Genomic DNA, 22,158 nt, shown 5'->3' with positions numbered 1-22,158 from the left:
ATACGACTGTTATTTTGCACGAGCAATAGCTGTGTAATGGTAATGAGATGATGGGTTAACTTTTTTGGTGACTTTGCTCGAGGAAGAAATGTTGGTGAGGATATCAGGCAGTCCTTTTTCTCTTTTTCAATTAGTATCATAAAATCTTTAACGTTCACTGGAAAAGGAAGGTGACCATTGTTTAACGTCTCATCTGGTATGTGGGGTGAATTTTACCGTACCCCCCCCCCCCCCCCCAAACCACAGGAATCGGAGTGGGCGAGAAGCAGACCATGCATGGCAAGGTCCAGTGACCTCAGGCAAGATTTTCAGGTTTCAGGCCGGAAAATCCCGCCTGTGATCTTAAACTGCTGTTAGTTCCTTTATCCTTCCAGTACCTTTACTGCATTGAAATCCAATGTTCATTGCACACTCATTCTTTCCTACCATCTTGTCTCAGTAGAATCCCTTACCTTCCTCAGCCTTCACTTTCTTTTACAATGTTCAGGCATACAAAAATTTGTGTTTAACAGAACTTTATTTTGCATTTTTTTTTACCCAGTCTTAGTGACCTGCATTGCCTTGGTCTTTTGCTTTGGATTTTGAATTTTAAAGCGTAGCATTTTGTGCCAATTAAGAGAATCAGAAATTTTGTTGCCATATTAAATTCCTAAAATGTGTAAACAGTTGCATTTAATTTTGAGTACTGGGCAGTATTTATGGAGCAACTATAAAGGAGTGATAGAGGTTAGCAAATAGTGGCCTCTGGTGGAATTATCTAGCAATAATGGGGAGGAGGAATCTGAAGTAAGCAAGCTCAGGGAGAGGGGAAAAATGAACTATTGCTGTTGGGTAATAACATTTGCAGTGAAGACAATTTACAGAAAATCACACATAATTTATTGCAAAACCACATGATCAAAATGTTTCAAGATGTGAAATATTAGGGTTATGTTGTCATAGAACCATGGAATGATACAGCACAGAAGGAGGCCATTGGGCCCATTGCATCTGTTCTTTGAAAGGGTGATCCAATTCATCCCACTGTCCTGCTCTTTGCCCAAAGTTCCATACAGAGGAAGAGGAGGAAGGCAATGCAGGGGTCCTCTGTGGTCATCTCCCTCCAAATCAGATATACCATTTTGGATACTACTGGGGGAGATGGTTCACAAAAAGAAGATGGCAACAGCCAGGTTCATGGCACCATGGCTGACTCTGCTGCGCAAGAGGGCAGGATAAAGAGTAGGCAGAGCAATAGTGATAGGGGTTTCAATTGTAGGGGGAATAGACAGGCATTTCTGCAGACACAAACAAGATTCCAGGATGGTATATTGCCTCCCTGGTGCAGGGGTCAAGGATGTCTCGAAGCGGTTGCAGGATATTCTGGAGGGGAAGGGCGAATAGCTAGCTGTTGTGGTGCAGAAAAGTGAAAAAAAAACAGGATGAGGGCCTAAAAGCTGAATTTAGGGAATTAAAAAGTAAGACCTCAAAGATAGTAATCTCAGGATTGCTACGAGTGTCACGTGCTAGTCAGAGTAGGAATGTCAGGATAGCTCAAATGAATACATAGTTTGAGAGATGGTGCAAGAGGGAGGGATTCAAATTCCTGGGACATTAGAATGGGTTCTGGGGGAGGTGGGACCAGTACAAATCAGACAGTCTGCACCTGGGCAATGTCCTGGGGGAGTGTTTGCTTGAGCTGTTAGGGAGGATTTAAAATAATGTGGCAGGAAAATGGGAATTGATGCAGGGAGTCAGAAGGAAGTTAAGTGTGGACAGAAACAAAAGGCAGTAAGGGGGAAAGTGAAAAGCAGAAAAACCAAAGTCAAAAATCAAACAGGGCCACAGTACGGACTACTGAGACTGTGGTGAACTCCATGACTGGGTCCAGTAAAGCTAAGAGAAATAAAACACAGGGAGAGTGTACAAAACATGATAGGACAGATGATCTGAGATGTCTTTGCTTTAAGGCAAGGAACATGACAGGTAAGACAGATGAACTTAAAGCTTGGATTATTGCATGGAACTATGATGTTGTGGCAATTATGGAGACTTGCTTGGAAGAAGGGCAGGATTGGCAGCTCAGCATTCCAGGATTTAGATGCTCCAGGTGAGATGGGAAGGGTGACAAAAGAGGTGGGCTGTTGCTTTATTGATTAGGGAGAACCTCACAGCTATATAGAGGAAAGACATGTTGGTGGGACCGTGCAGTGAGGCCATATGGGTAGAACTCAGGAACAAGAGTGGTGCAATCATACTGTTGGGATTGTACTATAGACTCCCAACAGCCAGCATGAAGTGGAGGAACTGATTTTTCAGCAGATTATGGGAAGATGTACAATTTTAACTTCCCCAACATAAATTGGGATTCCTTTAGTGCCAGGGAATTGGATGAGCTGAGTTAGTTCAGTGTGTCCAAGAGTGCTTCTTGAGGCAATATATATAGTCCAACCTGGGAAGGGGCTATCTTAGATGTGGTTCTGGGAAACGAGCCTGAACAGGTGATTGATGTCTCAGTGGGGGACCATTTTGAGAACAGTGATCACAATTCTGTAAGTTTAAAGATACTTGCAGAAAAGTATGGAAGTAGTCCCAGAGTGAAAGTACTAAATTGGGGAAAGGCTGACTATGATGGTATTACACAGAAAGAAGCCTCACAACACCAGGTTAAAGTCCAGCCAGTTTATTTGATAGTAAACCCACAAGCTTTCGGAAATGCTGTTCCTTCGTCAAGTGTGTGGAAAGTTCTTTCCACACACCTGATGAAGGAACAGCATTTCCAAAAGCTTGTGGGTTTACTATCAAATAAACTGGTTGGACTTTAACCAGGTGTTGTGAGACTTCTTACTGTGTTTACCCCAGTCCAACACCGGCATCTCCAGATTATGACGGTATTAGGCAGGAGGTAGAGAATGTAGACTGGGGCCAGCTGTTTGAGGGTAAATCCACATCCAATATGTGGGAGTCTTTTAAAAGTCAGTTGCCTTTTAGCTAAGATCAAGTGTAGTATTGACATGCTGTGCTTTGTTGAAGTCATTAGGTTACATTTCAGCTTCATTTGAAGCAATCTTTAAAAGCGGCATCTTGGCCTTTTGGCTATGATGCAAATGTGATCAAACCTTGGAGGAGGAGCTATGCCTACTCCAATCAGCTTGGATCACGTAGATCAAGCCCAAGAAAAGAGGTGAGAGCCCTGTCTTGTCAGCTTTGATCATAAGAACATAAGAACATAAGAAATAGGAGCAGGAGTAGGCCATCTGGCCCTTCGAGCCTGCCCCGCCATTCAATAAGATCATGGCTGATCTGTCGTGGCTCAGTTCCACTTTCCCGCCCTCTCCCCATAACCCTTAATCCCCTCTCTTATCAAAAACCCATCAACCCGCTTCTTAAAAATATTTAGCGAGGCAGCCTCCACCACTTCAACGGGCAGAGAATTCCAGAGATTCACCACCCTTTGAGTGAAGAAGTTCCTCCTCAACTCCGTTCTGAACCGCCCCCCCTTTATCTTGAGGCTGTGCCCCCTAGTCCTACTGTCTTTTTTGAGCGGGAAGAGTCTTTCCACCTCTATCCTATCCATCCCATTCATCATCTTATACGTCTCAATGAGATCTCCCCTCATTCTTCTAAACTCTAACGAGTACAAGCCTAGTTTATTCAGTCTCAACTTGTTGAGACTCTGAATTGGACTTGATTTGACTGAATTGGAATAAAAACAATAAAAAAGTCAGTTGTTAACAGGACAAGTATGTCTCTGTAAAAATGAAGGAAGAAGATAGCAAGATTCAGGAACCATGGATGAAAGAGCGATTGTGAGCTTAGTGCAAAAGAAGGAGGAAGCACAAATAAATTTCAGGAAATTGAAAACGGATAAGGCTCTTGAAGAATTCATGATAGCAGGAAAGAACTTAAACAGGAACTTAGGAGGGCAAAAAGGGGCCTTGAAATGTGCTTGGCAGGTTGATTAAGGAGAATTCCAAGGCTTTTTATGCATATATAAAGAAGAGGGTAACTAAGGTAAGGGTAGGTCCACTCAAGGACAGTGGAGGGAACTTGTGTGTGGAGCCAGATGAGGCGGGTGAGGTCCTTAACGAGTATTTTGCATCAGTATTTACAAAGGAGAAGGATGTGGTTGATGGTGAGTGTAGAAAGGAGAATGTTGACATTCTCATAGAGTCATAGAAGTTTACAGCATGGAAATAAGCCCTTCAGCCCAACTTGTTTATGCTTCCCTTTTTTTTTAAACCTCTAAGCTAATTCCAATTGCTCGCATTTGGCCCATATCCCTCTATACCCATCTTACCCATGTAATAATCTAAATACTTCTTAAAAACAAAGTTGTACCTGCCTCTAGCACTGCCTTTGGCAGCTTGTTCCAGACACTCGTCACCCTCTGTGTGAAAAAATTGCCCGTCTGGACACTTCTGTATCTCTCCCCTCTCACCTTAAACCTACACCCTCTAGTTTTAGACTCCCCTACCTTTGAGAAAAGATATTCACTATCTAGCTGATCTGTGCCCCTCATTATTTTATAAGGTCACCCCTCAGCCCCCTACGCTCCAGAAAAAAAAGTCCCAGTCTATCCAGAACATGTTGAGATAAAAAGAGAGGAGGTATTGGAGATTTTAAAAACATTAGGGTGAATAAGTCCCCAGGGCCAGATAAGGTCTATCCCAGAATACTGGGAGAGGTGTAGGGAAGAAATTGCTGAGACCTTGGCCAAAATCTTTGTATCCACTTTAGCCATGGGTGAGGTACCAGAGGATTAGAGAGTAGCTAACATTGTTCCTTTGTTTAAGAAGGGCAGGAGAGACAATTTGGAAAATTACAGGCCTGTGAGCCTTACATCAATGGTGAGGAAATTATTGGAGAAGATTCTTAGGGACAGGAGATACTCACTTCTGGAAGAGAATAGGTTTATCAATGCTGGCAACATAGTTTTGTGAAGGGCAGGCTGTGATTCACAAACTTGATTGCGTTCTTTGAGGAAGTGACAAGAAAAATTGACCAGGGCAGGGCTGTGAATGTTGTATACATAGACTTCAGTAAAGCCTTCAATGAAGTTTCTCATGGCAGGCTGATACAGAAGGTGAAGTCATATGGGATCCAAGGTGAACTAATAAGGTGGATACAAAATTGGTTTGGGCACTAAGTGCAGACAGTAGCAGCAGAAGGGTATTTTTCAAACTGGAGGTCTGTTGCAAGCGGTGTTCACAAGGATTAGTGCTGAAGGCTTGAATGATTTGGTGGAAAATATAGGTCGTCTGATTAGTAAATTTGCAGTTGATGGAGGAGTAGCAGATCGTGAGGAGGATTGTCAGAGGATACAGCAGACTATAAATCAACTGAAGACTGGGCTGAAAGATGGCAGATGGAATTCGAGCCAGACAAATGTATTTGGAAGGTCTACTGCAAAAGAAAAATATACAATAAATAGTAGAACCCTTAAAAATATTAGCATACAGAAGGATCTAGGCATGCAGATCCACAATTCCCTGAAGGTAGCAACTCAGGTGGGCAAATTGGTCAAGAAGGCGTACAGCATGCTGGCTTTCATCAGTCAGGGCATTGAGTATAGGAATTGGAAAATCATGTTGCAGATGTATAAGACTTTGATTAGGCTGCATTTGGAGTATTGTATACAATTCTGGTCGCCATATTACTGGAAGGATATTTATGCATTGGAAAGGGTGCAAAAGAGATTTACCAGGATGTTGCCTGATTTGGAGTATATGGACTATGAAGAAAGGTTAAGCAAACTTGGATTGTTTTCATTGGAGTGTCAGTGGATGAAAGGGGACTTGATGGAGGTTTACAAGATTATGACAGGCTTAGATAGAGTTGGTAGTCAGAGTCTTTTTCATAGGGTCAAAGGGTCAATTACTTAGGGGCATAGGTTGAAAATGAGAGGGGGGATGTTTAAAAGAGATGTAAGGGGCAAGTTTTTCACGTAGAGGGTGGTGAATGCCTGGAATGTGCTGCTGGAAGAGAGGTAGTGGAAGCAGATTCTATCAGAAGGTTCAAGAGGCATCTGGATAGATAGATGAATCAGCAGGGAGTAGTGGGATATGGACTACATAGAGGCAAGAAAATATTAGAGAGGTATCTGTGTCGGCATAGACTTGGTGGGCCAAAGGCCCTGTTCCTGTGCTGTACTGTTCTTTGTTCTGATAGATTTTCAATTCTGTTTTGAAAGTTTTACTATTCAATCTTGCTCCATCACCCTCACCATTTCAGATCATAATGTCTTGCTATGTTCAAAACAAAACTTCCTCATGTTGCCTTATCCCTGCTTTTCTTCTGCCTATCACCTAGTGTGTCTATTCATAAAAACAAGGCGTCCATATGTTTTAACTTGTCCTAGCACTTTTAAAGATTTGTGTACATAAATCCCTAGTTGTCTCTGCTCCTACACCTGCTTTAAATTGCATTATTTAGTTTATATTGTCTCTCTTCTTTTCTCCTAGAAAAATGCATCATCACATTTTTCTTTAAATTTAATCTGCCATATGTCAGCCCGTTGTATTATCTGTTTATGTCCTCCTAAGACTGTAACTATCCTTATCATTGTTTACTACATTTCTGAGTTTTGTGACATTTGAAAATTTTGAATTTATGCTTTGCATACCCAAGTCCAGATCTTTCATGGAAAAATAGCAGTGATCTGAATTGCCACTTTCCCCAGTGTGGACAGGAATGGGCAATAATTCTTGCCAATGGTGCCCCCACCCCAAAAAATAAAAAAAAACTAGAAGAGCAATGGTCTGAATATAAGTCTCTAGGAAGGGTCACTGCATATCTCTAAGCTAAAATGCTATTATCCCTTACTCTCTGCTTTCTGTCCTTTGGCTAATTTTCTATCCACATTGTCACGTTCCCTTTATTCCCATGAACTTTAACTTTTCTTACTAATCTATTATGTGCTACTTTAAAAAAAATGTCTTTTGAATGTAGATATACACATCAGCTACATTAGCCTCCTCAACCATCTCTATTACTTCAGCAGAAAGCTCAATCAAATTTGTCATTCATTGCCCATCCCTGACCGCACTGGAGAAAGTGGCAATTAGGACCCTGGTTCTTTTAGTTGTTTATCCTTCTGAGATCTGCCTTAACAAATCCATGATGATCTTCATTTAGTAATCTTCATAATTTTCCAAATGTCAATTATATTTGTCCCAAATGGTTGCCTCGAGAGGTTTCCCCATGACGTTAGGCTGACTGACCTATACTTGTTTGATTTATATCTTTCTCTCTCTCTCTCTCCTTTTTTACAATTCTCCAGGCCTCTGGCATCACCCCTTTATCTAAGCAGTGCAAGATTATGGCCAGAGCCTTCATAATGTTCAATTGTACTTTTCTCAGTAATCCAGGATTCACCCAACCCAAACTGGGTCACTCTTCAACTTTGAGAGGATAAATTAAAGTGGTCTGGAAAAATTGTGTCCTTATACTTAATTTGCTGTAAAGCATTTTGGGATATCCTGTGTAATTAATGCTATATAAATGCAAGTCCATCTAATAATGCTGTCATAGTTAGTTTACAATTATCATTTTGTTTTATGGACCAGTATTTAGGACTGTTGGATTTGTTGATGTGAAGGTATAGAACAGTTTTCACTTAGTCCATCCAGTGTCAATATCAAGCACCCCCATGTCAGGTGATCCAGAGCTAGTGATCACACTTCTTTGATTGCAAAAGCTTTGAGCTATGTGGTGGTGAACAAGAAATACCAACTTTTTTCATTTCATTTGCCCTGTAAAGTATTTTGAGGTGTCCCTTTTTACGAAGATAACACTATAGATGTGTAAACCATTGAGGTAAAGAAAGAACTTATACTTAAATGAGAGCAGCTCCGACAGTACAGCTTTTCCTCATCAAAAAACAGATCTGAAGCTCTCCCGTTTTGCATGCTGATTCTGGACATAGAATTTTTTTCGTAAGGCCGCCCCCATGGTGACAAACTCCCACACTTGAACAGTATCATATTGCCATATTAGGTACTAGTGACTGTCTAAAATAAGGTCACTTTCGAGTCATTGGTTTGCCCTGAAATTAGCAAGTAAACGGCAGGATGACAAGGTCTACATGCATCCTAAGCAGCCGTCAAAAAGATAGGTTTCGTTTTTTTTAAATCTGACCTTAACATGACTTATTCCAGACCTAAAAGCTGACCCAAAGCACTGTGTTCCAGTTAAACATAGAAACTAGAAGTAGGAGTAGGCCATTCAGTCTTTTGAGCCTGATCCACCATTCATCTTGATCGTGTCTGATCAACAAATTGAATATCTTGATTTCCCCCTTTCTCCCATATCCCTTGATTCTTTTAGCCCCAAGAGCTATATCTAACTTCTTGAAATCAAACAATGTTTTGGCTTCAACTACATTCTGTGGTAGTGAATTCCACAATTCTAATTGTGGTGTTGCTGGTCCACCAAGGTAATCAAGGAGGCTGCACAGAAAAACAGTTGAACAAAAAGGTTTAAATGGATGAAAATCTTAGACTGAGTTGTCACATTTGTTTATTTACTAACAGTTTCATTGCTTGGTTTGATCATAGGTACAGCTGCCATCTTCTGTATTTGTAAATACAACGGAATCCAATGATGTTGAAAGGTAATTATGAATTAAACTAATAAATATAGATATATTACTAATAATTAAGGCTGAATGGCACTATTCAATTTTTTCACTGTCTTGAAGCAATTGTGGAAATGCAATTGCATCTCTTTCTGCAATGTACAACATCATTCTCCAGGAATTTTTTTCAACATAAATACTAATGTCTTTCTAAGTTGTATTGAAGCACCTCAATTGTGCACTGACAACCCAACGGTGATACCATTTCTTTCACTTGTTAGTTTTTCCCTCTCTCTTCTGTAGCATATTTACATATAAATTAGGCATCCTCTTGTCCTTTGCCAAAATGATTATTGATCTGTCAGCCCTGATGGTCAATAGCATCAGGGATTTGTAATGTGGAGAGCTTCACAGTCTAGCCACATTCTACCCATGTCCAAATATGTTCATTTCCATCTGAATAACAATCAGAAGTGGTAATCCTGACTTGACTGATTTTCCCCCCGCCCTACCTCAACCCAGGGCATTGAGGCCAATTGCAACTCTCCTAATGCTGCACTGGCTGTGATTAGCTAAGTCAACAAAGAGCAGTGATGCCATAGTCAGAATATGCTACAGGGGGAATGGAAGTCAAGTTTTAGGGCAAGATAATGCTTTGTTGAATAAAACTGAGCACAATTTTTAATAAAGTACACAGACTCATAAAGTAATTAAATAAAATCATTCTCATCTATTCACAAAGATTGTTCATGTCTACAAGTCCTGGTTCCAACCCAGAGAATGGATTGTATTGCATAAGGAATTCTTCAAAGTCGGGAAAGGTAGGAGTTTAATAATTTGTACAAGTGTATGCCTTTGCTCCACTAATAAGTAATCAGTCCATTGTAAAACATATCCTACTTTTTTGTCTCTTGCAAAAGGTTTTAGTCGTATGGGATGATTCAGAAAAGAAAGTGAGGAACTACAGAATTTTTGAAAAGGTCAGTAAACTTTGTTTAAATAATGGTTAGTAACCCACATTTGCTGCTTTAATTCTGAATTCCTTATTAAAGAAAATAACCCTCTGTTTAGTGGAAAACCTTTCCAGAACATCAATATCCAGTACACTACACACTAGTTACGTGTGACTAATTAGAATTTCAGAAATGGCTAGTTGTGTTTTGATAAGTATATAGAAATGAGCAGTAAGCCATCATGGAAAATATAAGCAGTAGTGGGAGGAGTTCCTCAAGTAGCCATTAATTAGCCACTGAAGGACCTCAGCTGGCCACAGAGAAGGCCTGACACCACTCTGTCGTTTATAAAATTCCAGTGATGCCACCTGATTTTACATCCGTATGCCTACTCCCTGGTAGGTATGCAATTCTAATTATGAAGTCTTTATGACACAGATGAAGGCCATTCAAACCTTCAAATCCATGCTGGTTATCTGTAGAACAATTCAGTCAGTCCCATTCCTCCATCTTATCCCAGCAGCCTACTGAGGACACATATCAACTGACTCGAAAGCAGCTTCTCCCTTGCTACTAACAAACATTTGAATGGACCTACCTCGCATTAAGTTGATCTTTCTCTGCATCCTAGCTATGACTGTAACACTACATTCTGCACTCTCTCCTTTTCTTCTCTATGAATGTCTGTATAGCATGCAAGAAACAATACTTTTCACTGTGTACTAATACATGTGACAAAAATAAATCGATTTGAATTGACAAAATCTACTGCATTCTCTCCATTAGTCTTTTCTGTTACTTAATCAAAAATTCAGTTAGGTTAGCCTTTTACAAATCTGTGATGGTTCCATTTTATTAACTCAAACCTCCCCAAGTATTGTCATTCTTTTCCCTGAGTATTGTTTCTAAAATCTTAATCACCACAAATGTTAAACTTACTGACCGATAGTTAGTAGGAGTGTCCTTACACTATTCCTTGAATAAGGCTTGAAATTGTGCCATTTTCCAATCACCTGGCACCTCTCTCATATCAAGGGAAGAATGGAAGATTATTGGAAGCCCTTCCGCTGTCTCCATCCCACTTCCCTTGGTAAACTCGGATGCAAGCCATCCACACTAGGTGACTGTGCCACTGTACTTCACCTGGTTTTCAATTGAAGAATTCAACTGATATGTTACATCATATATCCCCATCTTGCTTGTCATCCATGGTGCCCCTATCTTTCCCTCTTGCCAAAATGTACCTGAAACATTTCTTCCTTGAAGCTCATTTAAAGAATTGAGATTGTGGCCCTGGGTAAGAGCTTAGTAATTATCTGCCATAAATCTAATCCACGTTTAAAACTCACCACTCCTATTCTCTCCAATTCATGACTGTGTTTACAGATTTAAGGCAATGCCATCCGACTAGTATCCCTTCCTAACAGCACTCTGGATGTACCTCCACCACATGGACTGCAGCTATTAAGAAGGTAGCTCACCACCACCTTCTCCAGGGCAATTTCGGATGGGCAATAAATGCTGGCTTAACCAGTGATGCCCACATCCCATGAAAGAAAGTTGCATTTGAATTCAATGTTAATTATTTACATCAATTTTACAGTATTTGTATTCCTGATACCAGTAGTAAAGGTAAGAGAGTATTGTTCTAAATTACATTTTTGTTTTTCTTATAGGAATCCAAATTTTATCTAGAATCTGAGATAAGGTTCACATGCCTTGCAAGCATGGTCGAGTTTTACCATAAGCACACTCTCCCAATCCATGACCATCTAAATCTCAGGGTACCTTATGGCTATAAGAACCCACTTTGATATTGACCCATCTATATGCCACCTCTTTGGACTTGAAACAAACTGAAATGGACAGCAAGACAATTTACTGCACATTCAAGGTTTGAAGATGATTCAAGCAATACTGTTTTAGAAGAAAGCAGAAACATGAAGAAACAGAACTGTAATGAATCATGCCAAGAGAATCTGAAAAGCTGTGAAATCTCATTTTATCAAAACAAAGCAGCTGTAATACCTTACACTCTCATTTCTGTGTCACACAGAAAAGATGCTTGTGATTATCTGAACTGTGACATTTACTTCCCTTCGTGTTTGTGAAGCACTTTCAGCTCAGCATCCTGATCACTCAACCAAAATGTAAAGAACTGCAAGGGGAATCATGGGTGCCACCTGGGCTCTTCTAACTCTGGGCTTGAAGTGGATGTTGGCAATACATGTAGTATTAAATACAGTTTGATTCATGTTTTGAGCATTGATCTACTGTATAAAATTGTAATCCTGTATTGTGTCTCCTTAAACATTACTTCAACATCGTTAGGATTTTTTTCTGAGAAATCCAGGATGGAGTGAAAAAGTTTTGAGAATCTTAAAACATTCTTTAAAATGTTCTTTACTTTGTATGCTGTTAAATGACTAGCAAGTAGGCTACTGAAACCAGCACCACCGCCAAGTCTTTGCAGATTTCCTCCCTTTCCATCTACCTCTTCTCAACTCTTCAGCTTATATTCCTATTTTTTTTTCAAATGCACACATCCATAAGAACACAAGAAATAGGAGCAGGAACAGACCATTTAGCTCTTTAAGCCTGCTCTGCCATTAAATCAGATTATAGCTGTTTGTGGTTGTTTATCTGTCTACTTCCTATAACCATAGACTCCATGGTCTATCAAAAAGCTGTCTAATTCAGCCTTGAATTATTCAACAACCCAGCCTCACTGCCATCAGGAGTAGAGAATTTCAAATCTTAATGGTCCTCAGGAAAAAAATTCTCATCTCCGTCTTAAATTATTTTAAATCTGTGCCCTCCAGTTCTAGATTTTTCCATGAAGATTTTCCCTCTGACTATCCACCCTGTCAAGCCCCCTCAGAATCTTATATGTATAGACCTAACCTTGTCAACTTTCCTGCATAGGACGGCCCCTTCATAGAACATGGAACATTACAGCGCAGTACAGGCCCTTCGGCCCTCGATGTTGCGCCGACCAGTGGAACCAATCTAATGACCCTCTAATCTAAACTATTCCAATGTTATCCATATGCCTATCCACTGACCATTTGAACGCCCTTAAAGTGGCGAGTCCACAACTGCTGTAGGCAGGGCATTCCACGACCTTACTACCCTCTGAGTAAAGAACCTACGTCTGACATCCGTCCTATAATTACCACCCCTTAATTTAAAGCTATGTCCCCTTGTGTTAGCCATCACCATCCGAGGTAAAAGGCTCTCACTGTCCACCCTATCCAATCCTTTGATCATCTTGTATGCCTCAATCAGGTCACCTCGTAACCACCTTCTCTCCAATGAAAATAACCTCAAGTCCCTCAGCCTTTCCTCATAAGACCTTCCCACCATACCAGGCAATATCCTAGTAAACTTCCTCTGCACCTTTTCGAATGCCTCCACATCTTTCTTATAATGCGGCGACCAGAACTGTACACAATACTCCAAGTGCGGCCGCACCAGAGTTTTGTACAGTTGTAACATGACCTCATGGCTCCGAAATTCAATCCCTCTACCAATAAAAGCTAACACACTGTACACCTTCTTAACAACTTTATCAACCTGGGTGCCAACTTTCAGGGAGCTATGCACATGTACCCCGAGATCTCTCTGCTCGTCAACACTACTAAGAGTCCTTCCATTAGCCCTATATTCTGTACTCCTGTTATTCTTACCAAAGTGAATCACCCCACACTTTTCCGTATTAAACTCCATCTGCCACCTCTCGGCCCAGCTCTGCAGCTTATCTATGTCCCTCTGCAAACTGTAACATCCATCCTCACGGTCTACAACTCCTCCAACTTCGGTGTCGTCAGCAAATTTACTAATCCATCCTTCTACACACTCATCTAGGTCATTTATAAAAATGACAAACAGCAGTGGCCCCAAAACAGATCCTTGAGGTACACCACTTGTAACTGAACTCCAGGTTGAATATTTCCCATCAACCACCACCCTCTGTCTTCTGTCAGATAGCCAATTCCTGATCCAAACTGCTAAATCACCCTCAATCCCATGCATCTGCATTTTCTGCAATAGCATACCATGAGGAACCTTATCAAACGCTTCGCTAAAATCCATGTACACCACGTCAACTGCCTTACCCTTATCCACCTCTTTGGTCACCTTTTCAAAAAACTCAATAAGGTTTGTGAGGCACGACCTACCCTTCACAAAACTGTGTTGACTATCCCTAATCAATTTATTTCCCTCTAGATGATTATAAATCCTATCCCTTATAATTCTTTCCAAAACTTTGCCCACAACAGGAGTAAGGCTCACTGGTCTATAATTCCCAGGATGGTCTCTACTCCCCTTCTTGAACAAGGGGACAACATTTGCTATCCTCCGTCTTCTGGCACTATACCTGAAGCCAATGACGACATGAAGATCAAAGCCAAAGGCTCTGCAATCTCCTCCCTAGCCTCCCAGAGAATCCTAGGGTAAATCCCATCCGGCCCAGAGGACTTATCTGTTTTCACACTCTCAAGAATTGCCAACACCTCCTCCTTATGTACCTCAATCCCGTCTAGTCTACTACCTGGTTTCACAGTATTCTCCTTGACTACACTGACATTTTCCTGCGTGAATACTGGTGAAAAATACTCATTCAGTGCCTCTCCTATCTCTTCAGGCTCCACGCACAACTTCCCACTGCTGTCTCTGACTGGCCCTAATCTTGTCCTAACCAATCTTTTATTCTTGACATATCTGTAGAAAGCTTTCGGATTTTCCTTGATCCTATCCACCGAAGTCTTCTCATGTCCTCTTCTAGCTCTTCTTAACTCTCTCTTTAGCTCCTTCCTGGTTAATTTATAACTCTCCAGTGCCCTAACTGAGCCTTCACATCTCATCTTTACATAAGCCTCCTTCTTTCTCTTCACCAGAGATTCAACTTCCTTAGTACACCACGGTTCCCTTGCTCGACCACTTCCTCCTTGCCTGACAGGTATATATTTGTCAAGGACTCGCAGTAGCTGCTCCTTGAATAAGCTCCACATTTCAGTTGTTCCCAGCCCCTGCAATTTCCTACTCCACCCTATGTATCCTAAATCTCACCTAATAGCCTCATAATTACCTTTCCCCCAGCTATAACTTCTGCCCTTCGGTATATGCCTATCCCTTTCCATCACTAAGGTAAACATAACCGAACTATGGTCACTATCACCAAAGTGCTCACCTACCTTCAAGTCTAACACCTGGTCTGGTTCATTACCCAGTACCAAATCCAATGTAGCCTCACCTCTTGTTGGCCTATCTACATACTGTGTCATGAAACCTTCCTGCACACATTGGACAAAAACTGACCCCTCTAACGCGTTTGAACTATAGCTTTTCAAATCGATATTTGTAAAGTTAAAGTCCCCCATAACAACTACCCTGTTACTTTTGCACCTATCCAGGATCATCTTTGCAATCCTTTCCTCCACATCCCTGGAACTTTTTGGCCTATAAAAAACTCCCAACAGTGTGATCTCTCCTTTCCTGTTTCTAATCTCAGCCCATACTACCTCAATAGACAGGTCCACATCAAACGTCCTTTCTGCCACCGTAATACTGTCCTTGACTAACAATGCCACTCCTCCCCCTCTTCTACCACCTTCTCTGCTCTGACTGAAACATCTGAACCCCGGAACCTGCAACAACCATTCCTGTCCCTGCTCTATCCATGTCTCTGTAATGGCCACAATATCAAAGTCCCAGGCACCAATCCAGGCTGCAAGTTCGTCCACCTTTTTGCTTATGCTCCTCGCATTAAAGTATACGCACTTCAAACCACCCTCCCGCCTGCCAATACACTGCTGTGACCTAGAAACCTTATCCATGTCCTCCCTATTCTCATCCTCCTGTACATTGGAGCTACAGTCCAGGTTCCCATCCCCCGTCTGAATCAGTTTAAAACCCCCCTGAATAGCATTGGCAAATTTTCCCCCCAAGATATTAGTTCCACTCCAGTTCAGGTGCAGACCATCCCTCTTGTAGAGGTCCCACCTACCCCAGAATGAGCCCGAATTGTCCAAGTATCTGAACCCTTCCCTCCTGCACCATCCCTTTAGCCACGAGTTCAAATGTTCTCTCTCTCTATTCTTCTCCATGCTATCCCGCGGCACAGGTAACAAACCAGAGATAACCACTCTGTTTGTTTTAGCCCTAAGCTTCCACCCTAACTCTCTGAATTTCTGTTTTATATCTCCGTCCCTTTTCCTACCTATGTCATGGGTGCCTACATGAACCACAACTTGGGGCTGTTTTCCTCCCCCTTAAGGATCTCAAACACTCGCTCAGAGATATCATGGACCCTGGCATCATCCCAGGGATCAACCTAATGAACCTTTCCTGCCACCACTGTAAGTATATCCCTCTTTAAATAAGGACACCAAAACTGTATTTTTTAATAATATAATAAAAGCAAATTACTGCAGATGCTGGAATTTGAAACCAAAAAAAGAAAATGATGGAAAATCTCAGCAGCTTTAACAAAGGTTATCTGGATTTGAAAAGTCAGCTCTTTTCTCTCAGTACAGATGCTGCCAGACCTGCTGAGATTTTCCAACATTTTCTCTTTTGTGTTTTTTTTATTCATCTGTGGGACATGGGCATCACTGACTGGCCAACACTTATTACCTATCCAGCATGTATGTGGTACATTAGCTGTGGTCTCACCAATGCCTTTTATCACTGGAACAAGATGTTCCTATTTTCATTCCCTTTGCAATAAAGTTGACGATATTCAGGCTTGAACTGATAAGCAGCAAGTTCGATTTCCACCACACAAATGCCAAGCAACGGCCATCTCCGACAAGAAACGACCTAACCATTGCCCCGTAATAATTAATGGCATTACCATAACTGAATCCCCAACCACCATGATTCTGGGGATTACCATTGATCAGAAACTGGACTGGACCAGCCATTTAAATACTATGACTAAAAGAGGGGTTCAAGCTGTCTTCATCCAAGAAGCACACATGCAATTTCCAGCAGAGACTAAACAGACTTTCTACTTCCTAATCTAGGGACACTGAGACCAATTTTAGTAGCTTATTGTAATATTCCAACTGAAATCAACGTGGAGAAGGGGCCAAACTTGGGATCCATCTACAAGTTCGGCTCTCCATGAATTAACTAGCTGAGCCATTGTGTTGTCCAATGATATTGCCTAATTCATCTTGTGTTTAAAATAAATAGTAGTCTTAAAATGTATACTGTGTGATAGTGACATACAAGATGTAATGCATTTTACTGAAATTTCTCATTATTTTAGTTACAACTTTGGAGAGAGGAATTTCTGCTTGTTAAACATTTGTACAACAATATCACAAAATATACATGGAAATATGAATAAGCCATTTAGCTCTTCATGCCTATTCCACCATTCAATGAGGTAAGCCCATGATAGGAACAGGCCATTTGACCCTCAAGTCTGGTCCAACAGTCATAGCGGATCTGATGTGGCCTTAACTTTCTTGTCTGTCCCCCATAATCCTTATCTCCCTGGTTAATCAAAAATTTGTCTAACTCAGCCTTGAATATATTCAATGATTCAACTTCCACTGCTCATTTGGGGAAGAGAATTCCAAAAACTAATGTCATTCTGAGAGAAAAAAATCCTCCTTAACAGCATATCCTGTTAAGCCTGCTCAGCACTTTATATACTTCAATAAAATCATCTCTCATTCTTCTAAACTCCATTGAGTATAGACCCAATCTGACAACCTTTTCTCATAAAACAAACCCCTTATCCAGAGGTCATGGCTAATCTGTAAACTAATTCCATTTACTGAACTTTGCTCCCCATCCCTTTAAATTATGGTTAATAAAATCTTAGATTTAAGCTGTATAACTGACCTAGCAACAAATGCCGTTTGTGGAAAAGAGTTCCAAACTCCGATAGTTTTTTTTTGTGTATTTCACGCCTGAAAATCTGGCTCTAATTTTTAGATTCTATCCCTTAATCCTTGTCTACCCAACCAATGGAAATAGTTTCCTTCTATTTAGCCTATCTGTTCTACGTAATATAAATTTTGGAGTTGAGAATTGGCATCGAACTGATGGTTAAACTAGTGGTAGTGATGGGGGGAATCTAAAGCAAAGAGTTTTTTTAATAGTGCAAAGCTTTTTCAGTTTTTAATGGTGTTAACATTGTTCCATTTTACTCATTCACACTGTTCAAATTTCTGAAAACCAGACAGCTAATTTAGTGTACTAATAGACATATACTGTTTTAATTGAAATTGAAATTCACACACACCTAATGGAAGTATCAACCTCCTCATTATTGCACAGTCATAATCAATTCAGGGGCATTCAGCAGAGGTCATGGTAGCACAATTCAACATAAAATTCAATTTTTTTAACAGTGATTAGGTTTCGTTTTCTGGTCATTGGCATTGTCCTTGTGGATGACAATACTTCAGAAAACCATGTTACACCTATAGTTAAAAATAGAAAACATTGCAAATAGACAGCAGGTCAGCTGGCATATCAAAAAGAGACAGGCTCTTGCTTCAAGTCAAAGCTGTAACAGTTAGATTGAAGGGCCCAAACCTGTGGCATTAGCCTATCTTTTTCCTTTGTGAATGCTGATGATATTGCTCATTTTCATGAATTTATGTGTTTAGTTGATGCTTCCTATCAACAGTTTCCCTTTTTACAATACCAGAGCAAAGGAAAGGGCTGAAGAAAGGGTATAGGATATGTGGTGTATTTTTTGAGAAGATTTTAAAATGTAGCACAAGACTGGGTTTTAGTAGTATTAAAAGTTTTAACTATATTACATTTATTTAAAAGTGAACTACATTCTGGATCGATTTGTATGTAAATAACTTCCATTTATAGATATTGAAAATTATTTAGCAAATGTACATATGGCAGTTTTATATGAATAAACTATTTTTGAGATCTGTTTGTATGAAAACATTTCGTCATTCCAGTTGCCAATGATTTGTGTTTTTTGATTTGAGTGTAATTATTTTCCTCTCTTTGAATTTATATGAGTGTATTTCAATTGCAACGAATATCACAAACTGAGCTAATCCTATCACCATCTGGCATGTACACTTCCTGTAGGTAGGTAGACAAAAGCTAGAACCCTGTGTTCTTTTTCCCTCCCTCATCCAGGACCCGTTCACTGCTGAGCATAAGCTAGGATTGGACCTGAGACCTTGCTGATCTGCATGGCTTGGATATTCAAAGGCTTAGCCACTAGAAGAACCATTTCTTTTTAACAAATGCCAATAGCATCTATCATGTGAAACTACCTTCATGAAGCTGTTGTGCTGGAGATAATAGGTTTGCTATTGCAAGCAGGGTGGAAATTATAAGCAAGTTTTGGAATTGCAACTTTTGTGTTGATTTTCTAATCAAAGGGGATGGTTGTTACAATTACACTGTTGGACCCAGGCTTTAATACATTTTTGCCCTCATGGAGCCTAGTCTTCAACAAAGCAGGATTCAAGCCATAGTTTTACATGGCATTAGAGTTTTATGAAACAAAAATCTTTGCTTCTCCTCACAGTTTGCTGCTGGATCAGAAACCCTTTTGCAGCTAGCAACAATCTTTTGTTAGAACAACAGAGTATTGCCATTGGAGAACTTAGTTAATGGGCTTCCTGCCAATATTGGAAAATGCAGTGAATAAAAACAAGAAATGTTGAAAATGCGCAAGCAGTGAGCAGCGAAAGGGGCCAACATTTGAGAAAGGTTAAAGTTTGGGTGAGCCCATTCATCAGAAATGTTGATGTGCCTTTTCAGATATTGACTGACTCAATGTCAAAATTTTCTGTTTTTATTTTTGATTTCCGGTATTTTACAATTTTTCTTTCTCTTTCACATTCAAATTGCAATGTACTGTGTTAGTGATGCTTGTCAATACTTTTGCCTAACATTCTCATCCCACTATTTTAACATGGGTGTGAATCTACAGTTTAAGATTTTTTGTTTAAAATAGAAGAGAGCACACTGTTTGTTCCATAACTGATGTCAGTGGTTGTGTGAGCATGTCTATTCTTTAGCCACTCTTTAGTGGAAGAGCTATCAATGCAAATGTCTTCTATTCGTCAGAAAGTTGAGACCAACTTAACACTAGAAAAATTGAGCACAGAAGAATGCGCAAAAAGTTAAACAAGAATGATTACAATCATGCCAATTAAATGTAAACAAAAATAACCTGTTGATTGGGATTTTAAGTTCCTTGGTCTATAGAATTGCACTTCTTGTGCAAATGTTCTTGGTTTTATGTTTGAATTGAAGAGAATTTTAGAACACAATCTGCATTCATAGGAGTTCACAGAGGAAGACAGGAAATTAAGACAACTCCAATCAAACATAGAAAATAGGAGCCCTTTGAGCGTGCCCCATCATGGCTGATCATTCAACTCAATATTCTCTCCCATATCCTTTGACCCCTTCGCCCAAGGGCTACATTCAACTCTTTTTTGTAAATATACAATGTTTTGACCTCAACTGCTTTCTGTGGTAGGGAATTCCACAGGCTTACCACACTCTGGGTGAAAACATGTCTCCTCATCTCAGTGTTAAAAGGTTTTCCCCTTTATCCTTAGACCATGACCTCTGGTTTTGGACTCCCCCACCATCAGGAACATTCTTCCTGCATATATTCTGTCTAGTCCTGTTAGAATTTTATAGGTTTCTATGAGATCCCCCCCTTATTCTTCTGAACTCCAGGGAATATAATCTTAACTGACTCAATCTCTTATACTTTAATCCCATCATCCCAGGAATCAATCTGGTGAACATTGTCTGCACTCCCTCTAAAGCAAGAACATCTTTCCTCAGATAAGAAGACCAAAACTGCACACAGCAAGCCCATGTGCACCAAGACATACCTGCTCCTGTATTCAAATCCTCTTACTATGAAAGCAACATACAACTTACCTGCTGTATTTACATGCTTACCTTCAGTGACTGGCATATGATGATAGTCAGGTCTCATTGCACAGTCCCTTCTCAATTTATAGCCATTCAGATAATAATCTGCCTTCCTGTTTTTGCTATCAAACCAGATGTTTATCCACATTATGCTACATCTGCCGCCCATTTGCCCACTCACTCAACTTGTCCAAATCACATGGAAGCATCTCTGCATCCTCCTCACAGCTTACCCACCCAGCTTTGTGCCATCTGCAAATTTGGAAATATTGCATTTAGTTCCCTCATCTAAATCACTATTATATATTGTGAATAGCTGGGATCCTAGCACTGATCTCTGTGGTACCCCATAGCCATAGCAGAGTTCACTAAGTTAGTTGCTCTGGGTATCTTCCGTTCTCTTGTGGAATGGCACAACCCCACACCCAGGTTCTCTGAGTTAGCGGGTAATCCATAGTGATATGTGGGTAAAGAGATTCTGACATTGAACTCGGGCCAGCATCCTCTTCACCTGCTTCAACTGATTTTTGAGAATCTTCCTGGAGAACATTAGGTCCTGCTCGCACCGACTCAGCTGCTGACACACTGGACTGTTATGAAGTCTTGACCACTGGTGGCAGGAACTGCAGCTTCTCTCCTGATGTGATCAATATTATACTATTGACCCTTAAGGTCAATAGTATAAGATACAGAGCCAGTCTTTCAAATTATCCTCCCAGGTACCCAGTTCTGGACAAAAACCACCTATGGGCACCTCAAAGGAGGAGGAAGGGCTAGAGCTGATGCCAGGGTCTTCCACACAGGAGAGTCCGGATGTCCCGAGACCTTCTGATTCCCCTCTTTCTCAAACCGGGATATCTCAGGATGAACAGGGTGGCACAGAAACATCAGTGTCATCCGCAAGTTGGCCAGGGTTCTCCAGGTCCCGGAAGCCCCCCAAGGGATGGCTGCCAAGGGCATCACAGGAAATGGAGCAAAGATCACACTTCCATCTCCAATGTGAATCTTGGGGCAGCATCTAGGTGAAGAGGTGGGCTGCACGTTTAGAAAGTTGTACCATCTTCAGCAGGCCTATGCAACACTCCACTATCTACTGGGTGGCAGCATAGGCCTCATTATAGCAGGCTTCCGCCTCAGTCTGGAGCCTCTGCACTAGTGTCATCAGACATATCTCAACAGGTAGCCCTTGTCCCCCAAGAGCCATCTTGGCAGTCTGGGCTGGTCTTCAAATAGTCAAGAGATGCCCAACCATCTCATGGCATAGTTGTCATGGACACTCCTTGGGTGGCGTACACAGACCTGCATGATGTTAATCCGATGGTCAAATGGTGGAAAAGCCTGCAGCCTGGGCCCCTGCTAAACCTGGCCAACATCAAAATGGATGTATTTTCCTGTCCAGGCGTACAAGGCATCTGTGACTGGCGAACACATTTGTGGAATGAGGCTTGCAAGATTCCACTAATGTCCCTATGGTTGCCTGGAGTGGCCCTGTTGAGTAGAAGTGCTGCTATTGCCTTAACTTCCACTGGGGACAGGTGGCCTCCCCTCTCCTGAGGTGCCATGTGTGCAAACATTTCACACAAGTTTCCTTAGATAGGCAGAGCTGGCGATGGCGCATAGCCTCTGATAGATCCTCAAATGACCTCATGGTCTGGTATTGCCTTGGTCTCTATATCCTCCTTCTCACAGCCACCCTTTTGGAAGACAGCTCTCTCACCTCATGAGCATCACTGGCAGCCCCCT

General features: G+C 41.0%; 1 protein-coding gene across 1 annotated transcript in view; it reads left to right on the top strand.

Annotated features, from left to right (window-relative positions):
* Window positions 1-12,505, top strand: part of sh3bp2 (SH3-domain binding protein 2) — a 120,947-nt gene extending 108,442 nt beyond the window's left edge. Inside the window, exons 10-13 of the mRNA XM_080182516.1 lie at window positions 8,538-8,593; window positions 9,300-9,378; window positions 9,478-9,537; window positions 11,187-12,505. Of these exons, the coding sequence (XP_080038642.1) occupies window positions 8,538-8,593; window positions 9,300-9,378; window positions 9,478-9,537; window positions 11,187-11,324 (333 nt within the window). The 3' untranslated portion in view covers window positions 11,325-12,505. The remainder of the gene's footprint in view (window positions 1-8,537; window positions 8,594-9,299; window positions 9,379-9,477; window positions 9,538-11,186) is intronic.
* The last annotated feature ends 9,653 nt before the right edge of the window (window positions 12,506-22,158 follow it).

This window comes from Carcharhinus amblyrhynchos, unplaced genomic scaffold (genome assembly GCF_965287045.1).
Source record: "Carcharhinus amblyrhynchos unplaced genomic scaffold, sCarAmb.v2.hapA scaffold_61, whole genome shotgun sequence".
Taxonomy (NCBI): domain Eukaryota; kingdom Metazoa; phylum Chordata; class Chondrichthyes; order Carcharhiniformes; family Carcharhinidae; genus Carcharhinus; species Carcharhinus amblyrhynchos.
The sequence above is the reverse complement of the archived record's forward strand: the minus strand, read 5'-3'. Positions and strand labels throughout refer to the sequence as shown.